Here is a 22335-nt window from a genome sequence, read left to right as displayed (position 1 = left end):
AATTACATCCAAATAATTACAGCGAGAAAGAGTACATACCATTTCGTAGGGGTGAAATGTTTTCTTCTTATCGCCCAAATGCACTTCTTCTTCATCTCAGGATCTTTTGGAAAGCTAAAAACTTGAGCCATGTACCGGAGTTTCCATTACATCCCGACATTACACACACGGAAGGCATTTTTAACAAAAATATCTCACAAACACGTTTTTGAAGCCCAGGGAATGAAATTAAAGAATAAGGGAAACTTCACCATTACCAGACACTCTATTTTTCACAAACTTAACCACAAAAATCCCTGAAATGTGGTGAGACGTGACGTAAACCATGCCATCTCCAACGGCTTGTGAAGGCATGTGATCTTTCTAGGAGGATATGGCACGATGGCACCACCCGCGAAAGAAAATAGTCCCAGACCGAATACAGTTTTATCGATGAGATACAATTTTATCGATGCATATGAATTTGCCAGTCCTCTTGCATCTTTTTTCGTCATTAAAGGAAATAAAGATACAAAACCTTCTAAGTAACTTCCTAAGCGCGATTTTTGTATCTTGATTGTCCACCCTCGTATTTAGGTACGAAAACTTCCTGTGCCGTCTGGGAGACTTAGGCCCCAGATGCACATCAGCTATTCAGGTACCTTTCCGTTTTTCGGCATCGACTTTTGGCGCCGACGAAGGCATCGCAGTTTCACTGAAATACCTTGCTACCATGAAATCAGCCAAAGAATAATCGTATTCCGTCATCTTTAAGCAATATATCGCTTTAGATGAAGGAAAAATAGACCAAATAATAGCCGAGCAGTTATAATCTCTCTCCCACACAATAACCATTACTCTTCACGCAATCTCTCTCGGTGGTCGTGCTCCACTGAGACTCTGAAACACCCTCCAGATTGTAGTAAGGGGTTTTATGGCTTATTTCTCGGTGATGCAATCCCTCTGCCCGTCAGCGACGCGGGTGGCAACTTTAGTAAACTCATTTAATTGCACGGGTGGCGCAGAACGGTGTTGGGCAGCGAGAACGAGAATCGTCAATTGTTTTGTATTCGTGGTTTTTAAAAGCTCCGCGGTTCGTCTAATGGATTATCCAATGCAACAGGTAATGAGCGCAGCAAGTCGCCGAAATTTAGCTTAGGTCTGTTGTAATTATTTCCAATAATTCACGCAGGTTTCTTTGCGTAAGATAACTTATATAATCCTGCGTTGCGAGACTGTGTTGTGTCGAACCTAAGTTTTCATTGGTATGCGACGAAGTGGGCGAAGACAGTGCAACATCTGTCACCTGCATTCGTATGGTGTGAGTTTGTAAAAGCGTAATTTTTTGTGCATGATATATTGCCACAAATGAAGAAGAGTAGTGCTGCGAATTACGTGACTTGGGTCATGTGCATGGAAATTACTTAATCCATGAGCGTATGATGAAGGAGACACATGTTAATGTTAACTTATTTCCATTGGCACCGTGTCACTTCCCGAATCCTTTACTTCTCTTGGGCTGTCACGGTGGGCGAACTTATTTCTCGTGACTTACGACCGTTTGGGATGGCAGACGAGAACACCGCGATAGGCACTGAAGTTGGAGACTGTGAAACAGAAGCTGCTCCAAAAGGGGTATGGGATGTCCAGTGACAGAAAGACGTCATCCAGTTGCTTCCGAAACTAAGGCACAAAAGCAGCTTGAGTTCCACTTGCTTGGGCATGAATTACCGATGATGGCTGGAAGATAGCTGGATTTGACATCAAGGTTAGATAGCAGAAATAATTTATTTAACGGGGGTATTCGCCGTTTACAAAGTGTAATTACACGCAATATTTGTTCGTGTGAGTTAACGCAAGATGATTTAAATGCCATGAGGATAGGCGTAGGGCCCATGACTTTCCTGTTAAGGTTTTCATTAGTAAAATTTTTAATGCAATTGGTTTCTTCCAAATGTGTGAATGGTAATGGCAGGTTAAGCTCTCTTTGCTCAAACCCTCACATCTTGCAAACTATAAGAAAGAGAGAGGAAATATTTCACACGTACGGGTCATTAAATAGGTGATAGTAGCTAGTGACAAAAATTTCATTAAAATCCGAGTCGCTGCAGCGATGGGCCCCCCATGGGGGCCATGGCCTGGGTGAACTGACATGGAATGACCCGTATTGGTCACCCTGATAAAAATAAACTCCCCCATGGTGGGTAAAAGAAGGGTAAAGGAAGGGTAGTAGCCATCATGGTGGGTAGTTACCCTTGCACAACCCACGCCCTACACTCTAAGGAGGGTAAGGGAAGGGAATAAAAAACCTTCGTCTACCCTTCCTGAAAACTTCTTCGTATACCATCCGTCTACGCTGCATTAAGATAGAGGGAAGGGTAGGGCTATCCTTCGTCTACTCTTCCTTGGAACTCCTTCCCTTACCATCCGTCTACCCTTCCTTTACACACCATTAAGGGTAAGGGAAGTGTAGGGCTATCCTTCGTCTACCCTTCCTTGGGACTCCTTCCCTTACCATCCGTCTACCCTTCCTCTACATGCCATTAAGGGTAAGGGAAGTGTAGGGCTATCCTTCGTCTACCCTTCCTTGGAACTCCTTCCCTTACCATCCGTCTACCCTTCCTCTACATGCCATTAAGGGTAAGGGAAGTGTAGGGCTATCCTTCGTCTACCCTTCCTTGGAACTCCTTCCCTTACCATCCGTCTACCCTTCCTCTACATGCCATTAAGGGTAAGGGAAGTGTAGGGCTATCCTTCGTCTACCCTTCCTTGGGACTCCTTCCCTTACCATCCGTCTACCCTTCCTCTACATGCCATTAAGGGTAAGGGAAGTGTAGGGCTATCCTTCGTCTACCCTTCCTTGGGACTCCTTCCCTTACCATCCGTCTACCCTTCCTCTACATGCCATTAAGGGTAAGGGAAGTGTAGGGCTATCCTTCGTCTACCCTTCCTTGGGACTCCTTCCCTTACCATCCGTCTACCCTTCCTCTACATGCCATTAAGGGTAAGGGAAGTGTAGGGCTATCCATCGTCTACCCTTCCTTGGGACTCCTTCCCTTACCATCCGTCTACCCTTCCTCTACATGCCATTAAGGGTAAGGGAAGTGTAGGGCTATCCTTCGTCTACCCTTCCTTGGGACTCCTTCTCTTACAATCCGTCTACCCTTCCTCTAACTAAATTAATGGTACGGCAAGTGTAGGAATATCCTTCGTCTACCCTTTCTTGGGACTTGGCATTTATTGCTGAGGGAAACATATCCTGTAAGTGTCTCCTCAGCTACTTTCACCTGCTAAAGGGTATTGAGTTCTGTACAAGAACATAAGCAGTCTTAGAAAGCAAAGATAGACAGGCTGCATAACTAATCTTTAAAAGTCTATTAAGGAAAGCAATAATAAACACAATCAGTGGCGTTGCCAGGGGTGGGGTCAGGGGGGTCAGGACCCCCTGAAATATAAATACATAGTCATTTTCCTTCATAAAAGAAAACAAAATATTGAAAAATCATGAATTTAAAAATATTTTTTTAACAATTCAAGTGTTTTCGATTATGAAAAGTGTTAAAATTAATTAAAAACCCATTTCTTAGTATCCTGTTTTTCACAAATTTCCCCCCCTGGTTTTGCCCCCTCCCCCAGAACAAAATTCCTGGCTACACCACTGTACACTATAGTTTCTATAATTGTGTGGAAAAAATATCATTTAGAAGATCTTTCATTCACATTTTTAGGATGTAACCTATCAGTGTGGCTGACAATTAGACATCGTGAGAGTGATGTTCGGTATTTGAAAGCCGATCATGTTATTTTCTGAAATGAAATAGGTAGAAAAAAGTCACAGCTTTCTTCCACATAGGCACGGGTGTGAAATATATTCTCATCTAAATATTTTGTATTATAAAACCCATTGAGAAGCCCCAACTTTGAAGTACCTTGATAGTAGAGGTTGTTAAGGTGCTACTTCATCATCCCCCATTATGTGAGTCTTAGGTTCAAGACCACGTGAAGGCTATTTTTTTCTGTCTTATAATTTTAGAGATCACTGTTTCAACTCATCCCCTATCGTTTAATTTAGTTGCTTAACAATTTTTTTTTATATTAATTTATGGATTTTTAGTTTTTATATTAGTCCTACCCTTCCCCTACACTCCAGGAAGGATAATGCCTACCCGCCAATGAGAGGAAGGATAGTCCTACCCTTCTTTGAGGCTTTGCCAAACCCTTCTTCTACCCTTCCCCTACACTCCAGGAAAGATAAGACCTACCCACCAATGTTCTAAAATATGCTCCATCTACCCTTGCTGAAGGGTAGAAGAAGAGTAGTCCTATCCTTCCCTTACCCTCATTAGGGGGTAGACCTCCCCACAATGGAAGAGTTTATTTTTATCAGGGCAAGGAGGAGGCTACATTGAGTTTGGCTATTAATGTGCTTGCATATGTTTACATATAGGCCAATAGTGCCATATAGTGCCTATAGGCAATGAGAAATGATGAGTTGCTAATTTATATTGCATACCAATTAAGTGAACCAACAACCGACGTAGTTCTGGTCAAATCAGTATCTAAATATTTTGAACCGTAGAATGGGGAACAGGAATGTTTAGATGTGTATGGGCTTAAGAGGCCAGTCCGTATAGTTATTGATGCAGTTGTACTCAAAGTTATACACTCAGACTCCGTGACAGCTGTGGAGGCTGTCCCATGCATTCATATCTTCCGCAAGTTTCAGTGATTTCTTCCTGCAACAGTTAAAAGCCAGCTATTTGGAGAGCAAATCTTGTGTCTCCCACCATATCCAATGCCAACAAGTAAGGCATGACCAATGTCTTACTCTATCATCCAACAGATTCTTGAATCATGGGAAATGGAAAATTGGAATGTGACAAGATGTATTGGCCTTTTACCCATCATGTTGTATTAATCAAGGTAATACTCCTCTGAAGAGGGTATCAATGCCCAGAGTAGGAATCTGTGAATTAACTATACTTTGTTGATTGAGATTCCATTTTATTCATAGTTTTCAGTACATTAATCACACTGAACAGCAGGACAGCACAATTGCTCTTCTGAGAGGCAATTGTCCACCCTCACCTCAAGTTCCCAACAACTCTTTACACATCAAAGGGTGACATTTCAAGTAATGCAGAATGTAAAAACTGATATTTTTACATTTACAAATTAGAGACAACATGAATTAATTAGGATAGCACAGAGTATATGGATGTGCATAAATTGCTCTGGGTGATGAGCAGATAGCTCTACAAAATAAACTTTCTAATTTGGAACAATAATTTTCTGTAGATATAGTATCACTGGTATTCATCCGTATGGCCAACAGTTCTGAAGTCAATATCAATGTATTACATATTAATAATTATTTGATGTCACAAATGACAAAACGACTTCGTTTTCCTCCACAGATGATGGATACTGGTTCGTGGAAGAAAATGAAGTCGTTTTGTCATTTGTGAACTTCAACTTCTACAAAGTTGAGCTGTAAACCATTGAATGTATGTGATGTCAGTTTTTCGTAAGTGAAAGTCAAACTGTATCAGTCATGGTTAGTGGTAGTTAGTCCATAGTCAGCGGCTGTAAGTTAATGACAGGCCAACGCCAATATATACCAGACAAAATGTGGCTAAGTTGACATCAGTAGAAGCATTTTCAGTTTATTAGTACGTTTTATTATATTTCAGATTTCAGCCTAACTTATACTAACTTTAAAATCTCTATGGGAGTTGTGGACTTTTAGTTATGATCGATAAATACAGGAAAACATTACACTATAAAAATCGCCCGAAATAATCAAACAGCTTATTTCTGTAAAAATAACAATATATAAAAATAATGTGATAGCTTATCCATTTTAAAATATAGCAGACATAACAGAAAATGAAGCAACAAAGCAATTGTACATTTATATTTAAATGCGAAAATCGTACATAAATTCCCACTTGCAGTTTTCAAAAGAACTTAAAGCGAAGCTTTATGTTTAATGGTCACTGATGAAAATCTCGAATAATGGTTAGCATGCATGTGTGAACATTTTCTTGAATGCAAACTTTGATCCCATAAAATTCATCCACAAAAATGTAATAAAATTGGTGACAATAATCCTCATTGGTTGCAAAAGCCAAATTTTGCAAATATATACTCCACAAAATATTACTGTGCCTAATAATTCAATTGGGTCATTGGGACATGAACCTGCCGATGCCAAACTATGTTCGAACAAGGTTTCTTATACATGATAGCCTTGTTTTGGCTGTGATAGCCTTGATTTGGCTATCATCGATCATCGTTGTTTGGATCTTCCTCGTCATCCTCCGAGGCCTGAGAAAAATGCTCCAGAACTATGGCGACAAGCATGTTAACAACTATGATGAAGGTAATTATCAAGTAAGACAGCATAAAGGTGATGCCTTGAGCACGTGAACCACAATTTCCTGGAACCTCCCCATCTGGCAGACGGCAGTCATCCTCATTGATGATAGCATCGAGAACCCCGTCCCAGCCAGCTGATGTGGAAATCTGGAAGAGGAGAATCATGGACTGGCCAACAGTTCTGAAGTTAAACACGTCGTCCACTCCACTTTTCTCCTTGAGATGCATGAAGAGGTTCATTCCGAAGAGAGCGTAGACAAATGTGACCAGGGTGAACAGCAAGCAGACGTTGAAGAGTGCAGGCAAGGACACGGCCATTGTGGAGAGGAGAGTTCTCAAGCCACGAGCTCTTTTCACTAATCGCAGAACCAGACCCACTCTGGCTAACCTAGCCAATCGGAGCAGCAACGGAGAAACGAAGTACTTCTCTATCAAATCGCTCAAAACCACACCTGCAAAGTAAAAGAAGTTAAGATGGTTGAAGCTAATTTCTATGTTCAACATAAAAATAAAAGTTTTTACCGAGAGGCTTCTGTAATTGGAACGTGAAGTAATCAAAATTTGGGCATTTCAATGTCGAGATGCTCAAATTTTAGGGATTATGGAGAGTGGCATTATTGATGGCAGTGGTGCATTTATCAAATATTTATACACAGGTTTATTTTAATGACATCACTTTTTATTAATGTGCTATGTTCTCAAGTTTTAATATCTTAAGTGATTTTTAAATGACGTCAAATGTAGCTGCAAGTGATATTGGTGATGTAAAATTGATGTCTATTTTATATAAAAACTAGCTGACTCGGCAAACATTGTACCACCTTATAATCAGTGAGCAGTTTATTAGTTTAACCTTTTCCCATTTATACATGTATATATACGTGTGGACGTTTCCTGACCCGGGAGACGACGGCCGTATATTTACGTGTGAGATTTTCCTGGCCAGGAGAATGAAAGCCGTGTATATACATTTCCTAGCTCTCCCTCTTTTAGGACGGTCGCGGGTCTTTTTCTCGGGACCCAACCCTTCGGGGTTTAGGATTTACCATCGGAATCTGGGAGCAGGTGCCCGGATCCCTTGTCTTTTATAACCCCTCTTAGCGGTAAGGGATAGCGGGCATACAATTGTTTATCCCGTCAGGTTTCGAAATAAATATTTGTTTATTTCTCAAGAAAAATAAACTAAGAATTGAATTATTTATCTTTTGAGCAGCGTTTACAATTTTTAAACGAAATTCTACGATAAATATTAACTTATATCTCGAGTTATGCATAAACATCAACATGGAAATTGTTGCTGCATTAAATGCGTTAATATTGGCCTTGGAGCTTCGTTTAAAATTTGACAATGCCCAGAAAAAAATGAGGAATTCAATTCAAAGCCTGCTATTTACGTGCAAGCAACAATTATCCATTTGCTAAATACATATAAGCAATACATAAGCTGACCGCGAACCAATGCCGCAGGTATGGTCGTAAACCCGGAAAGGAGGGAGCACAACTACTCTCGGAGTCCAAGATAATGCGAAGTCCCAGCGTGGAGGGGTCGAAAAAGGTTCAGCGAGACCCTTCTTAACGAATGCCCTCCAAAAATGCTCCGTACCACGAGAAAGAAGAGTCTCTTGGGGCTCAGTACAGCAGTCATGCTAAGACGAAAACTCTGCCGTCTCGAAAGGGTTAAACCTCTTATAAATCAAAAGCAGCTGTACTGATATGAATAAGTTTTGACTTATTGAATAATATAAGAAAAATTCAATAAAACTACAAAAATGAGTATTACATTGCCTTGTTAAAAAGGCACTTTCTTTATTCTATCTACATTGGGTAGACCGGGGCATGTTTACGGAGATTTTTCAATGAATTTTCTAATTTATATGTTTTAGCTAAGGAAAATTTAGATTTATGGCCTTAAAAAGCACGGTAGTGACGTGTAATCCTGTAGTCACTGCTCAAAATGCTGTCTTCGACATGGAAAAATGGTGCCTCTCCAACAAAGTAAACTTAAATAAAGCCAAGTGTGCATATGTCTTTTTCCACTCTGCTCAAAAAATAATTGATTACAGCCTTTATTTAAAATTTGAAGACGTCAGTCTTCAACGTGTCAATGATACCAAATTTCTTGGGCTCATCATTAATGAAAATCTGTCCTGGGACTCTCATATTAATCATATTTCATCCTCTATTGCATCTGGATGCTATCTCATTAGACGCATGATGCAGTTAACCGACTCACGAACAGCTATCACTATTTATTTTGCTCATATCTATAGCAGGCTAAGATATGGTACTTTAGCCTGGGGTCTATCCCCTAAGGCTGTTCGTATTTTTAAATTACAGAAATGGGCAGTCAGAATCATCTGCAAAGCTAGGAAACGAGACAGCTGTCGCAATCTTTTTAAAAAGTTTCAAATCCTTCCCCTTCCTTGTATTTATATTTATTGTGCTGCGATGCTTATAAGAAATCATCATTCTCACTTGACACTTCTAAAGAATCTTGATATTCATAATCATAACACGAGAATCAGAGACAATTATGCTGTGAGACAACATAACCTTTGTATTTTTAATACTGTCCTGTCACCATGAGTTGCAGGATTTATAATAACCTACCTGCCTCATTAAAAGATGAAAAGGTGAAAGGAAATTTCTCCTCTTAATTAAAGATGTACCTTTTAAATAATACCTTTTATTCTATTGAGGAATTCCTCAATTCTTAATTGTTTTGTTGTAACTGTGTAACATTCTTTTATGTATTGTTCATTCAGAATCTCTTGTGTAAGTGTTTATCCTTTTTGACGGGTCCTATATATGTTTTTGCATATCTTTTGGCACCAATAAATTTATTATTATTATTGTGGACGACTCAACTCGAGTTGGGCTTAGCTTGAATTAAATGATTTTAATGTTATTTTAAAATTATAACATTCTTTAATTATTAAAATGTTTTTATTATTGTTATGAAGGTTTGTCATTAAATTGGTAAAAATGAAACAAATCATCTAGTTTTGACCGACTTGACAACTTATGCGGTGTTACCAACACCATTAAAACATACCCCTAAGTTCTAGATTAATTTTTTCCCGCTTAAATTTTACTATTTTTTAAAATATTTATTCTGTTATCCGGAGCTAAGAAGAATCCAGAAACGAAATGTCATTCAAATCGGTTCAGCCATCCTCGAGTGTATAAATGGTGTAAATAACACGATTTTCAACTTTATTTTTTATGTATATAGATCCCAGACGGCACAGGAAGTTTTCGTACCTGAATACGAGGGTGGACCATCAAGATACAAAAATCGCGCTTAGGAAGTTACTAAAAAGGTTTTGTTTCTTTATTTCCTTTAATGACGATAAAAGATGCAAGAGGACTGGCAAATTCATATGCATCGATAAAATTGTATCTGATTGATAAAACTGTATTCGGTCTGGGACTATTTTCTTTCGCGGGTGGTGCCATCGTGCCACATCCTCCTAGAAAGATCACATGCCTTCACAAGCCGGCACAAGCCGTTGGAGATCGCATCGTTTACGTCACGTCTCACCACATTTCTAGATTTTTGTGGTCAAGTTTGTGAAAAATAGAGTGTCTGGTAATGGTGAAGTTTCCCTTATTCTTTAATTTCATTCACTGGGCTTCAGAAACGTGTTTGTGAGATATTTTTGTTAAAAGTGCCTTTCGTGTGTGTATTGTCGGGATGTAATGGAAACTCCGGGACATGGTTCAAGTTTTTAGCTTTCCAAAAGATCCTGAGTTGAAGAAGAAGTGCATTTGGGCGATAAGAAGAAAACATTTCACCCCTACGAAATGGTATGTACTCTTTCTCGCTGTAATTATTTGGATGTAATTTTAAGTTAGAAGTGGCTTCGGGATGTTGATGCATCAACATCCCGAACTATTCAGTACTGAAGTACTATAGTACTATTCAGTACTAAAAATGGTGATTCAAAATATTGTAGCAGCAATTCTTTTGAAAATTCTTGCATTTTAGTTGTCTTTTTTGTATTAATTCATTCCGTAAACGTGTGGTTAAAGGAGAAACTAGGAATAAGCTGCCAAGTTTATAGGATCAAATATTGCTTCTTAGCTTGCCCTATGGTGTATTACACGTCGGCTTTCATCATTTCAAATTATCTTATGCTATAGTTTAAAACAATAAAAATATCAGGCATACAATTATTTACTATATTTACGAGCCTAGTAATTTGATTTCTCATGGAGAAATACCAAAAATTTGAAATGATTTGACCTAATAAGTTACATGGTATTTTATTATTTATTAATTTTAGGTGTGTGAGCTTCACATCGCACCTTGTGATATCAGAAAATAATCTGTGACCTTGGACGAGAAGACGAGGAGAAAATTCTTGCTGAATTGAAGGTGCCCAGATTGGAGGAAGGTACCATTGCTTCACTTTTACCTGTCGCCAAGAAGATAGACATTGTGGCAGAAGTGACATATTTGTGGATGTGGATTTGATTTGTGCAAGTTGATGCTGTGATAGTGGACGTTCATAGGAGAAAGTATTGAAGATAGTTTTTATGTATCGACCAGTCGATCCTCTTTTAAATAATTTTTTATTCGAAAGAGAATAAGAGTAATTGTTTCGCTAAATTAGATGTGGGATAGAAGAGAAAATTGGAAATATTATTGTGGTTGACAATAGAAAATACATAATATATGTATTGTATTTCTGTGGGTTTTTTCTTTCCTGCCTCTTTACAATTTCTTGTGGTGGTGACTTCATGCAAAGTAAGTATAAAATCGGAGGTGTGATCTAAGAGATACCATGTTTTATTTTACAAGTGTTTATGCTGGTCATTTGGCAGGACTTTCATATTTTGAATAGGTTGATACAATACTGCAGTGACCTAGAGACTTTTACTCATCCCAAATAATTTTTCAAATACTTTAGCGCCTGATATGGGTAAGTTTTAGTAGCTGAGACTGAACTATACGTTAATTTTTGCTTGCATTTTGATGAAATCGATCATACTAATAGCAGATGTGTCAGCAATCCTGTTTCATCGGCAATTTTTATTTAAAAATTTTATTTCGTCAGGCCTAGGGTAAGCTTTTTAATGCTCGTGGGCTATGTGATGTCTTATTTAGTGTCAAAATTAATAAGAATTTACTCTTATTAACATCTCAAGGTTTCCATGTAAGTACGAGCCACTTAAGATTGCTGGGGATGCGTGAATTAGCCTTGAGAATCTCATTTTTCGCAGTTATTTAAGTGGCCGAGTAAGTTTTGTAAGTTCTCAATAGGTAAATAGTACTGTATCATGGTAATTAGAATTCATGATTTAGTATTATTTACCTATTGAGAACTTACAATTCATAATGATTCATAACATTCTCATCGATTGAGATTAGCCTGAGCGCTGTGTTCCTGCGCGCTTCGTATCCTATCGTACGTGCTTCGTAGCGGACATTCACATGCTGCGTACGCGCTTCGTCGACAGGCCGCGAATGGAAAGTATCCATTGACGAAAAGCGACGAAGCGGCATAGTATCCCCGTAGTCAATGGGTACTATGTACATACGAATTAGATACGGAGGGTTCTGTGCCGTCTGGGATGGCACATTATGCCACTTGGGTACTAGCTAGCCTCTAGAGGCTGTATCCATGGAATGAAATTATTGAACTTGGAAGGCGTACAGTCAGAATATAATTACTAATTACATTGCTCATAAAGGCCAGATGAGGATGATTGGCTTTGCAGGGGATAGAAAAAAACTTTACCTACATTTTTAGTGGGCGAAGTCTTCATAGGACTTGTAATTTTAAAATTCCTTGAGAGGAATGTATGTATACGTAAGTAAGGTACATCATTACTTGAGGACCACTTGTGGAATGCAAATTCAAGTAAAAATGGCATAAAAAATGTCTTACCTATAATTGACAAAATCACAACCACAAAATCAAAAATATTCCAAGGGTCTTTAAAATAGTGGTGGCGTAGAGCGAAGATTTTCATCAAGCATTCAATCATAAATATGAGAATAGCTATCAGATTAGCTATATCCAGAATAAATGATAAAGTTTCCGTTTGTTGATAGTGATCCAAAGTCATCATTAGTGCATAACAACAAATTAGCACCATGATGATTATATCAAACTTCTTGTTAGTGCATATGTCATAGATGATTGCTTGTGGTTTCCACTGAAAGAAAATTTGAAGTAGAGTGAGGATAAAGGCATGGGAAAAATATAAAGTCAAGTCACCAAAGTCACAATATTTGTCAGTGAGGTACATACAGTTGGTCTCGGAATGGCTTTCTGTGGTGTCTCTGACTTCATGCTTTTCATTTCATTGTAGCGCTTCTTCTGACGATCAGTCATGAACATGGCCAAGGCTCCTCCTGCGTGCATTCAAAATGTATAGTTATGAATTTTCAAGTACATGATGAAAACAAAACTAATGTCTTATCTAGAATATGTAGACGAAAGCCATATGATGTGCAACCTAGAATTTCTTCTCATATGGAAGACGTACTCTGTGAGACATAAATGAATAAGTACGTTTCTTAATTGAATATGTGGTGCAAAATATCACCTCTCTTTTACTTTCTCATCCGAAAAATCTTTCCACAACAAGTTTGACGAATCCTAGCTTCATCAGTGCTCTACCACAAAAATTTCTTACAAACATATGTTCCCAACAATAGACTCAAAGTTACCATTACTCTCAGATACTTCACTTCATCTGTAGGCTTTATGTTGACATAATCCACAATAAAAACATGGGGGTAGTTGGATGACTTATGCCACAAATGCATGATCATAAATTTGCTAAGATTTAGTTCTAGTCCCAAGTGATAAAAAATAATTATAGCACTAATCTATAGACGAAGTCTTCGCGCAACTGAACAAGCTTCGGCAGTTAGTCCGGAAAAATAAAAGATAAGATTCCACTATCTTACTTCGGTTTTTTAATTATTTTTTTTCCTCTTCTAATCTTGACCTTGTTTAATACATGTTATAATATTTCCTGGAGTTTAGGTCAATGTATTCAGTTTTTTTACTCTCAACCATTAGTAAAAAGTAACTCTCAACGAAGTAAGTCAACAAACCCTTGACTGCCAAAGTACATTGTAATTTTCCCATTGATAAAAACGGCATTGTCCACGAAGATACAAAATTATGTATTTCATGGAAATGTTAACTCCCAGAACTATGTAACTATATGTGTGGTATTGTTTTAAGTGTTGTATTTCAAAACTTGTGTATGGTTTATGTTGTTGGTCTATCAGCCTTGGTGATAAGTACAGCAAATGTTGGCGATTCAAGTTTCTTGAGAACTCGATGAAACAAATGTGAATGAAAAAGTGTTCAGTAAAACTGAAACATAAAAAAATTTATAAATACTTATCTCTTTCTTGCGATCATTGTAATAATCTATAACCACTAGCATAATCTGGTTAAGGGTGAAGAATGATCCAAAAATGATGAAGGACACAAAGTATAAGTACATGTAGATATTTATCTCTCTGACGGGCTGCTTATGAACCTGTGAAATAAACAAAAGGAAATTTTAAAAGTCAAAGACATACAAATCAGTGGGAGATGGGTAAATTTTACATTACTGTGTTTCTCTTAATATAGCCCTCCTCCTGCCTCTCCCCTCCAATTTTCAACACTAGATTTTTTGGAAAAAATTCTCTAGAGCTACGCAAAGCCTTTGTTGTCAAAAACTTCACACCATTTCCCAATTAACCCTCCTGTGGGTGCATGCAATTCACTCACATAAGTAGGTGTGCCGCACCAATTTTACCGTAAAAATAAATTGTATTCCTATTACTGAGGTGTAGGGATTTTCTCATGAAAATGGGCTGATTAACACTTCAACCGGGAGGGTCCCTTTTTTGAGACCCGGCACCATAAACAGTTGTCTCACTGCTTTTGATTTTTGCGTGGGGTCCTAAAACTTTCTGACTTTCCTTTATTTTTCATAACCGTAATACTGACAAGGGGAGACCACGAAACTTACTCCGCCTTTTTCAATGCCGTAATTTTTATGGCCTTCGGAATGGTGAATAAATCCCTGAACTAGTAGTGGTTCCATTGAATGGGCCTTAGTTTGGCTGAAATTAATTAATTTTCATGCGGTACTTCTCACAAGCCGCGTATAGTTCTATGATATCGCCTCACTCAGCAGGCGGGTCAGGTGGGGTAGTGGTCAGTGTTTACGGCTACCACCCAGGGGACCAGGGTTCGGGGCTTCCTGATGGCTGTATATTTTGTTGTCTTCATTGTGATAAAAAAATAGTCTCATGTCTATGCTTGTCTCAATTAAAATTAATGAAAAAGTTGACAACGTATGATCACAATGAAGACAACAAAATATACAGCCCTCATGAAGCCCCGAACCCTGGTCCCCTGGGTGGTAGCCGAAACGCTGACCACTACCCCACCTGACCCGCCTGTTGAGTGATGCAATATCATGGAACTATTTGTGGCTTGTGAGAAGTATGGCATGAAGATTAATTAATTTCAGCCAAACTAAGGCCCATTCAACGGAACCACTACTAGTTCAGGAATGTGTTCACCATTCCAAAGCCCATAAAAAATATGGCATTGAAAAAGGCGGAGCAAGTTTCATGGTCTCCCCTTGTGAGTAAAATATATAACCCCTGCTCCATCCTTCATTGAAAAAATACGTGATTATACTTAAACCGCGGAGGTCCCTTTTTTGGGTCCAAGAATTTCTGAGCTCTCTTCCAGCTGTGATTCTCCATCTACTTCCCTTTCTCACACTTGCTTGTGTTGCTTTCCCATTCTTTGTCCCTGCGCAAACAATCTGACACATTGTGAGCGACAGGTATATTGCATTTGAGGTTGTCCGTGCGTGAGGTGTGAATGCTGACATAATCGCAATGCCTGCCCTCATTAGCTCCTAGAAAGTGAATGATGGCGCGTCGGAAAAGTGTACGTACCGATGAAATTTTGGTGCTCCTAAACGATATTGAAGAAGGAGATTCTGAGTGTGAAGATATTTCTGAGGTGTTTTCCCCAGATAGCGATTATGAAGAGGAAATCGACTCAAGTTCATCTGGCAAGTCGTCTAGCGACGAGGATCCAAGTCCTACATCAGCTGTTCAGCAAAGTAACAGGAGATCATAATAAATAAATTGATAGCTTTTTATTAATTTTATGAGGAGAAAAATCCGTATAATCATAAATGCAATTGTTCACAAATTTTAAAATTATATATATGTATGTGTACTGGTATTTTGTGTGTAATGAACAGTCGTTTTTGTTTCAGGAAAAACTTCCAAAGGCCACAGAAAGAGTGTGCGTAAGAGAAAGGATACTGAGCCATATAGTCAAGCTGCGACGTCATCCACCTTATACAAAACTGTCTCAACACGTCGCTATTCCTCAGGAAAGTCAAGTCATTCTGCAAAAAGGCCGAGTCTATCGGGTTCTGTGAGAGCCGGTGATATGTTACCTGATGAAGACAATGTCGGTGTGGCTCCTGGGTTAGGAGGAGAAGGTGATGCACGTCACCAAGGTACAACAAAAGACAGAAATGGAAAAGGTTATCTGAAAACATTAGATGTTGATTTAGTTATTGAGAAACCAGATGGTACTAAGTAAATGGAAAGTAGCCTCCACTAATTCTGGGTCTACTGGTAGGTGCGGTCACCAAAACATACTCAAAGAAAAACCAGGGCCTACTGCAAATGCAAAATGTTACATTGTAGACGGGCGTTGTAGTTGTTTTCAAGTGCTTGGCGCTTGATTATTGACATTTATATGCTAAAGAGTATTCAAAAGTGCAAGGTCGCAGAAGAGCATCGAGTTTATGGCAACAATGACTGGACATTGTCACTACAAGAGTTAGATGCTTTTCTTGGAATTTTGTATGTGCTAGGCGCAACCAAGTCAAAAGGCATGGAGGTCGACTTACTTTGGTCTGAAAAATACACTATTCAGTTGTGCAAAGATGCCATGCCACGCGATCGTTTTAGGGAAATCATGAGGTTTTTGAGGAGTGGTGAAAAATCAACTCGCTCTCAAAGATTGAAGGATAATAATTTTGCCCTAATGTCTGAGATTTGGGATAGATTCATATAAAACTGTCAGTGCAGCTACATACCAGGTCCTGACATAGTGGTCAATGAACAGTTGTTTCCATCAAAAGCTAGATGTCGGTTTACACAGTTCATGGCATCAAAACCAGACAAATATAGCCCAAAATTTTGGATGGCTGTCAATAACGACAGCAAGTATTTGATAAACTCATTTCCTTATCTTGGAAAAGATGATGAGCGACTTGAGGGTGACTGACTTGGCGACTATGTGGTGAAAAAGCTTGTGGCACCTTACCTAAACAAGGGTAGAAATAACTTTTTTACGTCTTTACGTTTAGCAGGATACCTGAAGTCGAAGGGTACTAGCTTGGTCAAGACAGTAAACAAAAATCAAAGAGAAGTGCCTGTATGTGTGAAAAAGGCCCGCGAAAAACATTTCGATAGTAAGATCTTTACTAACAGTGATATAACGCTCACTGTTTATCACGGAAAGCCACATAAGAATGTTATAATGAGTTCTATGCACTTGGAAGTGCAAATAGGCAACGATATCAAAGCAAAGCCTGAGAATGTGGCATTTTACAATAACACAAAGTCAGGAGTGGATATTGTCGACAATATGGCCCGAAAATTCAAAGTGCTTCCCGCAGGTGGACTTTCCACACTTTCCGTAATATTTTAGACTTGGCAGGAATCAACAGTTGTATTCTGTACAGAAAGGTTACTAATGCTAAAATTTCCCACCGCAACTTTCTTCTAGCCTTGGGAGAAGAACTTACAAAGCCTCTCATTGATCAAAGAAAGAAGATAAAGACTGCTCCAGTTGAGGTATAGGACATAGGTGATTTGCGTTGACGATGCCAAGTCAAAATGTCTTGTTGTGGTAAAGGAAACAAAAAAGAAGGAAAAACTTCTTATGATTGCGTATCTTGCAGAAAACTTGTGTGTAAAAAGTGTACAGGCGGCGTGAGTTATACTATGTGTGTTTCATACAAACCTGCACGAGGAGGAAGAAAGCAATAATAATTATTTATTTTGGTTTTGTGCTTATAACCATGACATATGCTAATCATTTAACTTCTTTGTTTTTTGGTTGATAATTGCAATTATTTTTTAAGATTGTTCTTGTATATCTTATGCTAATGTATCTGTTTTGTTTACCTTCACTCTAGAAAATAAAGACTGGCCATTACTTTGATATTGGACTGATTACTTTTAGCAACTTTTCGCTAAGTTCTTCACTGTTGTGTCCTTTTTAATAAAAAAATTAATAAATATCATAAACAGTACCTGAAGTTCTTATTAAGCTCTAAATTTTTCAAAAGAAGGCAAGTCTATTCATTGAAAAAGATAAAAATGGCAATGGCAATTGGAGCATTTTCCCTACATAAATAATCTGACTTAAGAAGGCAGTTTCGGTGAGTTTGGGATTGATAAATAGTGAAAAGTAGCCGAAAACAACTACAGCATATGTGTATATTAGGGTGGTCCTTATTTTTGAAGTTTTTGAATTTCTTTTGGGACACCCCCCAGTTTTGTTCCCTTTGATGAGAAAATAAATCTTAAAAATTATTTTTGCAATCGGATGCCAGGAAAACGTGCCGCATTGCACTCAAAGTTTAGAAATTTTGTGTTTTTCGGACATAACTTAAGATAATGTCACTCTCGGATTATTCTATCACTTTTCTGATTATTACAACGACTCGTTAGACATTTATATTGTATCACCTCAAATATCTTTCATTTCTGCCCATTGGTTCTCGGGATATCGCACCGAGAGTGAGCGCGCGCCACCCCAGCCAACACTTTGGGTGCCACACGGGTTGCATACTCTCAAAATGTGTTGATCGTTCTCACCCATCGTGAAACCATAAAATTCTGGTGATGAACTTTAAAATTCGTCAATATAACCTTGAATACTATATTAATCACTGTTTATTGCCAAAAAGGGGCTTAGCAGTATTGATTTATTCCCCATATCTAAAGCTAATATCTAAGTGCTTCTATCTAAATTCAGTAAAAATTTCTGATAGCTAACCTTCTGAATGGTATGTGAAGGTAGCCAAAATGATGATGAAAGTACATTGATTAGGAGATCTACAGAGAAATCCGCAGCTAACGTCTCCTGCAATCCTACGAAGAGGAGACCTCGCCAAGACATCATTACTACAAAAGTAGTCCGAAAAACACCCAAAAAACACAAAATTTCTAAACTTTGATTGCGATGCAGCATGTTTTCCCGGCATCCGATTGCAAAAATAATTTTTAAGATTTATTTTCTCATCAAATGGAACAAAACTGGGGGGTGTCCCAAAAGAAATTCAAAAACTTCAAAAATAAGGACCACCCTAGTGTATATACTAAGGATGAGTATATTCCACTTTTTTTTTATTCCAATTCTGATTCCTTCAAATCGATTCTCGATTTCGATTCCATTGATTCTTATTCCTACTAATTGGTGGTATATTGATTTATCTGTCGCCTTGCTGTCATTAAAATATAAGAATTGAATGGAATAAAATAACAATAGCCGCAGTGGCTACATTGTTGTTTGGTCGCGGTGGCTAAACAATAATGTAGCGTTCATTGCGTCCAAACATATGTACTAGAGCAGCCTGGCGGGTGCACGGTGGCAGCCGAACGCAATCTGTCAAGTCCACCTAGAGGCCGCGGCGGCTTATGCCAAGCAAGAATCAACTTTCTCAAGGGTTGCATTCATGAAACTGGGCTATACAAACGCGAATGTGTCTACATTTTTATTATTGATGCAGACGCGTGTTAGTCTATGAAAAAAAAGTTATATAAAAAACCTGCTCTCTTCACGTGTTTATAAGAAACTTTTTGTCACATGAAAACTCACTCTTGGCACGTTTTTATTATCATCAGACTTCAAATATCATTCAAAAATAAAATAAAAAATACCCCAGGTTGGGCAGAATCACAGGAAACAAAAAAGATAAAAAAACCCTCACAGCACTGAATTTTCGGCATCACATTACCACCTTCCTCAGAGTTAGGTAGGACACTCAACCTCAACTTGAGACTCAACATCGACTTTAGGCGAGCAATTCTCGATTCCGATTCCGTGCCCGAGAATCAGTGGAATCGAGAATCGACATTTGGAATGCACTCATTCCTAGTATATACAATGTCATCCTTTGCTGTAGCTCATGCTAGGGAACATAGAAAACAATTATTCACTGTAAGATTAGTTTTGAAAAGGAAATGACCACATGAGCATGATAAGTTTCAAAGGTACTTCGGGAGCAGTAAGTCTTATTTTAGGAAAACAGGAGAACCCTTATGATCTCACATGTGTGTCACAAATTCTTGAAATCTCACCTTCAAAATTGGTGACTACACACTGAACATTACAGAAGTGGACTGGTCTCCAATAAACAATAAACTATCCTATGTCACCTACAAAAAAGGTAGAATGTAGTCATTTCATGTTAACTCATCCAATTTTAAGGGTTTCCCTTGCTCACCATCTTAGATTTTGAAAATGTTTTTCCTGGTATCTAGTTATGAACGTAGTTTAGAAAAATATAAAATATTTTGCCCCAGAAACCAATTCTTTTTCAGATATAACTCTTCGTGCGTGCGGAGTCACATAAGAAAATTCTGCCCTTTGGTCAAATTCTGCCGAGCATCCATTTTTTAATAGGGTTTCCATTTTTTATTTCTTTGCTAAATCGAAAGTACATTATGCCTGGAATATGTATTTGCCAGTGTTCAATTTTAAATTGACAATTTCTCTTCATTATAATTGCTAAAAAAATTAAAATTTCAGTCCTGCAAAAAACGTTTCACTCCTCTAAGCATCACAGGAAATGTTACGTATGATGTAGATATTGTGGTTTACCCCCATGCCCACTAGATAGTGTAGCAAGCACCTGCAGAAGATCAGCAATGGCATCCTGTTAAGGCTTGCTTTGCAGGAAAGATTTTCAGTTTAAAATCGTTAAGATAACACTTGCATACTTAAGATGTTCGAGGTATCTTCTTTAATACTAGAATCCTATCTGAGACACCAGAGTGAAGCATCGGTTGAGTTGACGTGGAATGACCCACTAGCAATTGGTTACATCTGACTCGGCTGTAATTTTTACCTTGACAGTGATGTTCATGTTGCCTAATTAATCACTCAAGTCACTTGTGTTTGAATATGAGACTGTCTATTACTTTTCTCGCAGAAATGTTTGGCTATATTGAAAGAGGACTATATTCAGAGATATACAGTATCTATGATACATTGATAAGAATATACCCATGTGGAGTCGACTGCATCATTCATGATTTGTAACCATCCTTTGAAGGAGGCCACTTGGAAGAGGCACAAGAAGGCATTTCCGATGTGATCAAAGTTCATTGCAGAGTTCTCCCATGCATAATTCTTCGTTAAGCACTCATTTCGATCAGATGTGTATTGATAGCTGAGTACGGTTCCATTTTCATCGACACACTGGAAGAAAAGAAACAAAATGTAGAAGAGAATTTCTAGAAGATAAGTAAGGACGCATGACAAATTGTAATCCATTAGAAGCCAACCCTAAAGTTGAAGCTCTATCAGATGAGGGGAAACAAGCAAGTTTGTTTGCTGTTCAAAGAGGTCTGACTGGAGGTGCCTGCTTTGGCAGATTTTATGGCACAAAAAATATTTTATGCCTTCTGGTTATTTGTAAATTAGGATTATTCTCTTCACGTACCTTGAAAAATTTTCCAGCGAAGAGTTGGACTCCCATAATGGCAAAAATCAACCAAAATATGGAACAGACGACCAGTAACTTTAAAATGCTGGGAGTTGACCTCATCAATGTGTCAACCACCACCTGAAAGGAGCACATGAAATAGGTGAAAATTCACTACAAGTTCAGACAAAATACATTTACCAATGCGTAATAATTGAGGAGATGTAACTAGTGCATAGGGCAGTTGTACATCCACATCATCTCCACATTTTTCTTTACAGTTTGGGGTACTTTTCACCCGGGACTCTTTCGGCAGCTTTTTGTGGGGACCGAAGGTGATTTTGGGGGCGATTTAAACCTGCAACTGGAGAGCTATCATTGTGCCTTTAAGTGTATGTTTTTTTGAACATTAACACCAATGAAATATTTGTTACATAAGACATTGCATTATTTCCACTGAATTTATTTTCGCATGACATATTTCACTGGTACAACAACATTTTCAAGTGCATCATGAGCATCCAAGCTCTTCCGTAAGCATGTTCTACTGCTAAAGTGGAGGGGGTAGTAGGTAAGAAGTGGTTTGGATGTCGGTAATTTGGGATATTGATGGTTGTGGGAGAAAGGGTCGCTTTTTTAGGGTCTCAGGAGAGGAATGGTTGTGTGTGGGAGAAAGAAGAAAGGTTCCAGAGTGAGGGTACCACATACACCTCCGTTTTCTTTTGCGTAGTGGTCGTCAGGACAGAGTCCGTGTTTTGGATGATCTTCTTCTGGTGTTTCTGTAAGGGTGGTCATTAGTTCTATTGTATTTTTGTTTCATTTTTTGTTTAAACCAACATTTTAACCCAGGCTAAGTATGAAATTCTCCCAAAATACCACACACCTGCATTTAACACCATAGTGAGGAGAACGATAAACTTGAGCACCTCACTCTTGAAGAACAATAAAAAATTAATTTCTAATAGAACAATAATAAAGTGCAAGGTGCATAACCAAGTTATCACTGTTTTTTCCTAATAAAAATACAGCTTAATTGTGAAAAAAATGGTTGTAAATGAGTCATTCAAAGTATTGTTCATCGCTAACTACAACTTTTGCCTATCATTGTGGCAGAGCTCAAATTCCGTGACAGTAAATGTGTTCATCTCTTGATGCTATCCACAAATCAAGCCATTTTTTTATTTTTTCAAATTAGCGCAACTGCTGATCAGCCAGGCTATGTGCCATCGAACGGAACAAGTA

The 22335-nt window shown here is 38.3% G+C and overlaps 1 protein-coding gene across 1 annotated transcript in view; it reads right to left on the bottom strand.

Annotated features, from left to right (window-relative positions):
• Positions 1-4966: 4966 nt before the first annotated feature.
• The window catches only part of LOC124166526 (sodium channel protein para-like), a 274676-nt gene continuing 257307 nt past the window's right edge, over positions 4967-22335 (bottom strand). Inside the window, exons 21-26 of the mRNA XM_046544070.1 lie at positions 21112-21234; positions 20673-20867; positions 13738-13875; positions 12624-12731; positions 12258-12528; positions 4967-6812 (exon numbers count right to left, since the gene is read on the bottom strand). Coding sequence (XP_046400026.1) covers positions 6265-6812; positions 12258-12528; positions 12624-12731; positions 13738-13875; positions 20673-20867; positions 21112-21234 — 1383 coding nt within the window. The 3' untranslated portion in view covers positions 4967-6264. The remainder of the gene's footprint in view (positions 6813-12257; positions 12529-12623; positions 12732-13737; positions 13876-20672; positions 20868-21111; positions 21235-22335) is intronic.

This window comes from Ischnura elegans, chromosome 10 (genome assembly GCF_921293095.1).
Source record: "Ischnura elegans chromosome 10, ioIscEleg1.1, whole genome shotgun sequence".
Classification (NCBI taxonomy): Eukaryota; Metazoa; Arthropoda; class Insecta; order Odonata; family Coenagrionidae; genus Ischnura; species Ischnura elegans.
This window is presented reverse-complemented; position numbering and strand designations above follow the sequence as displayed.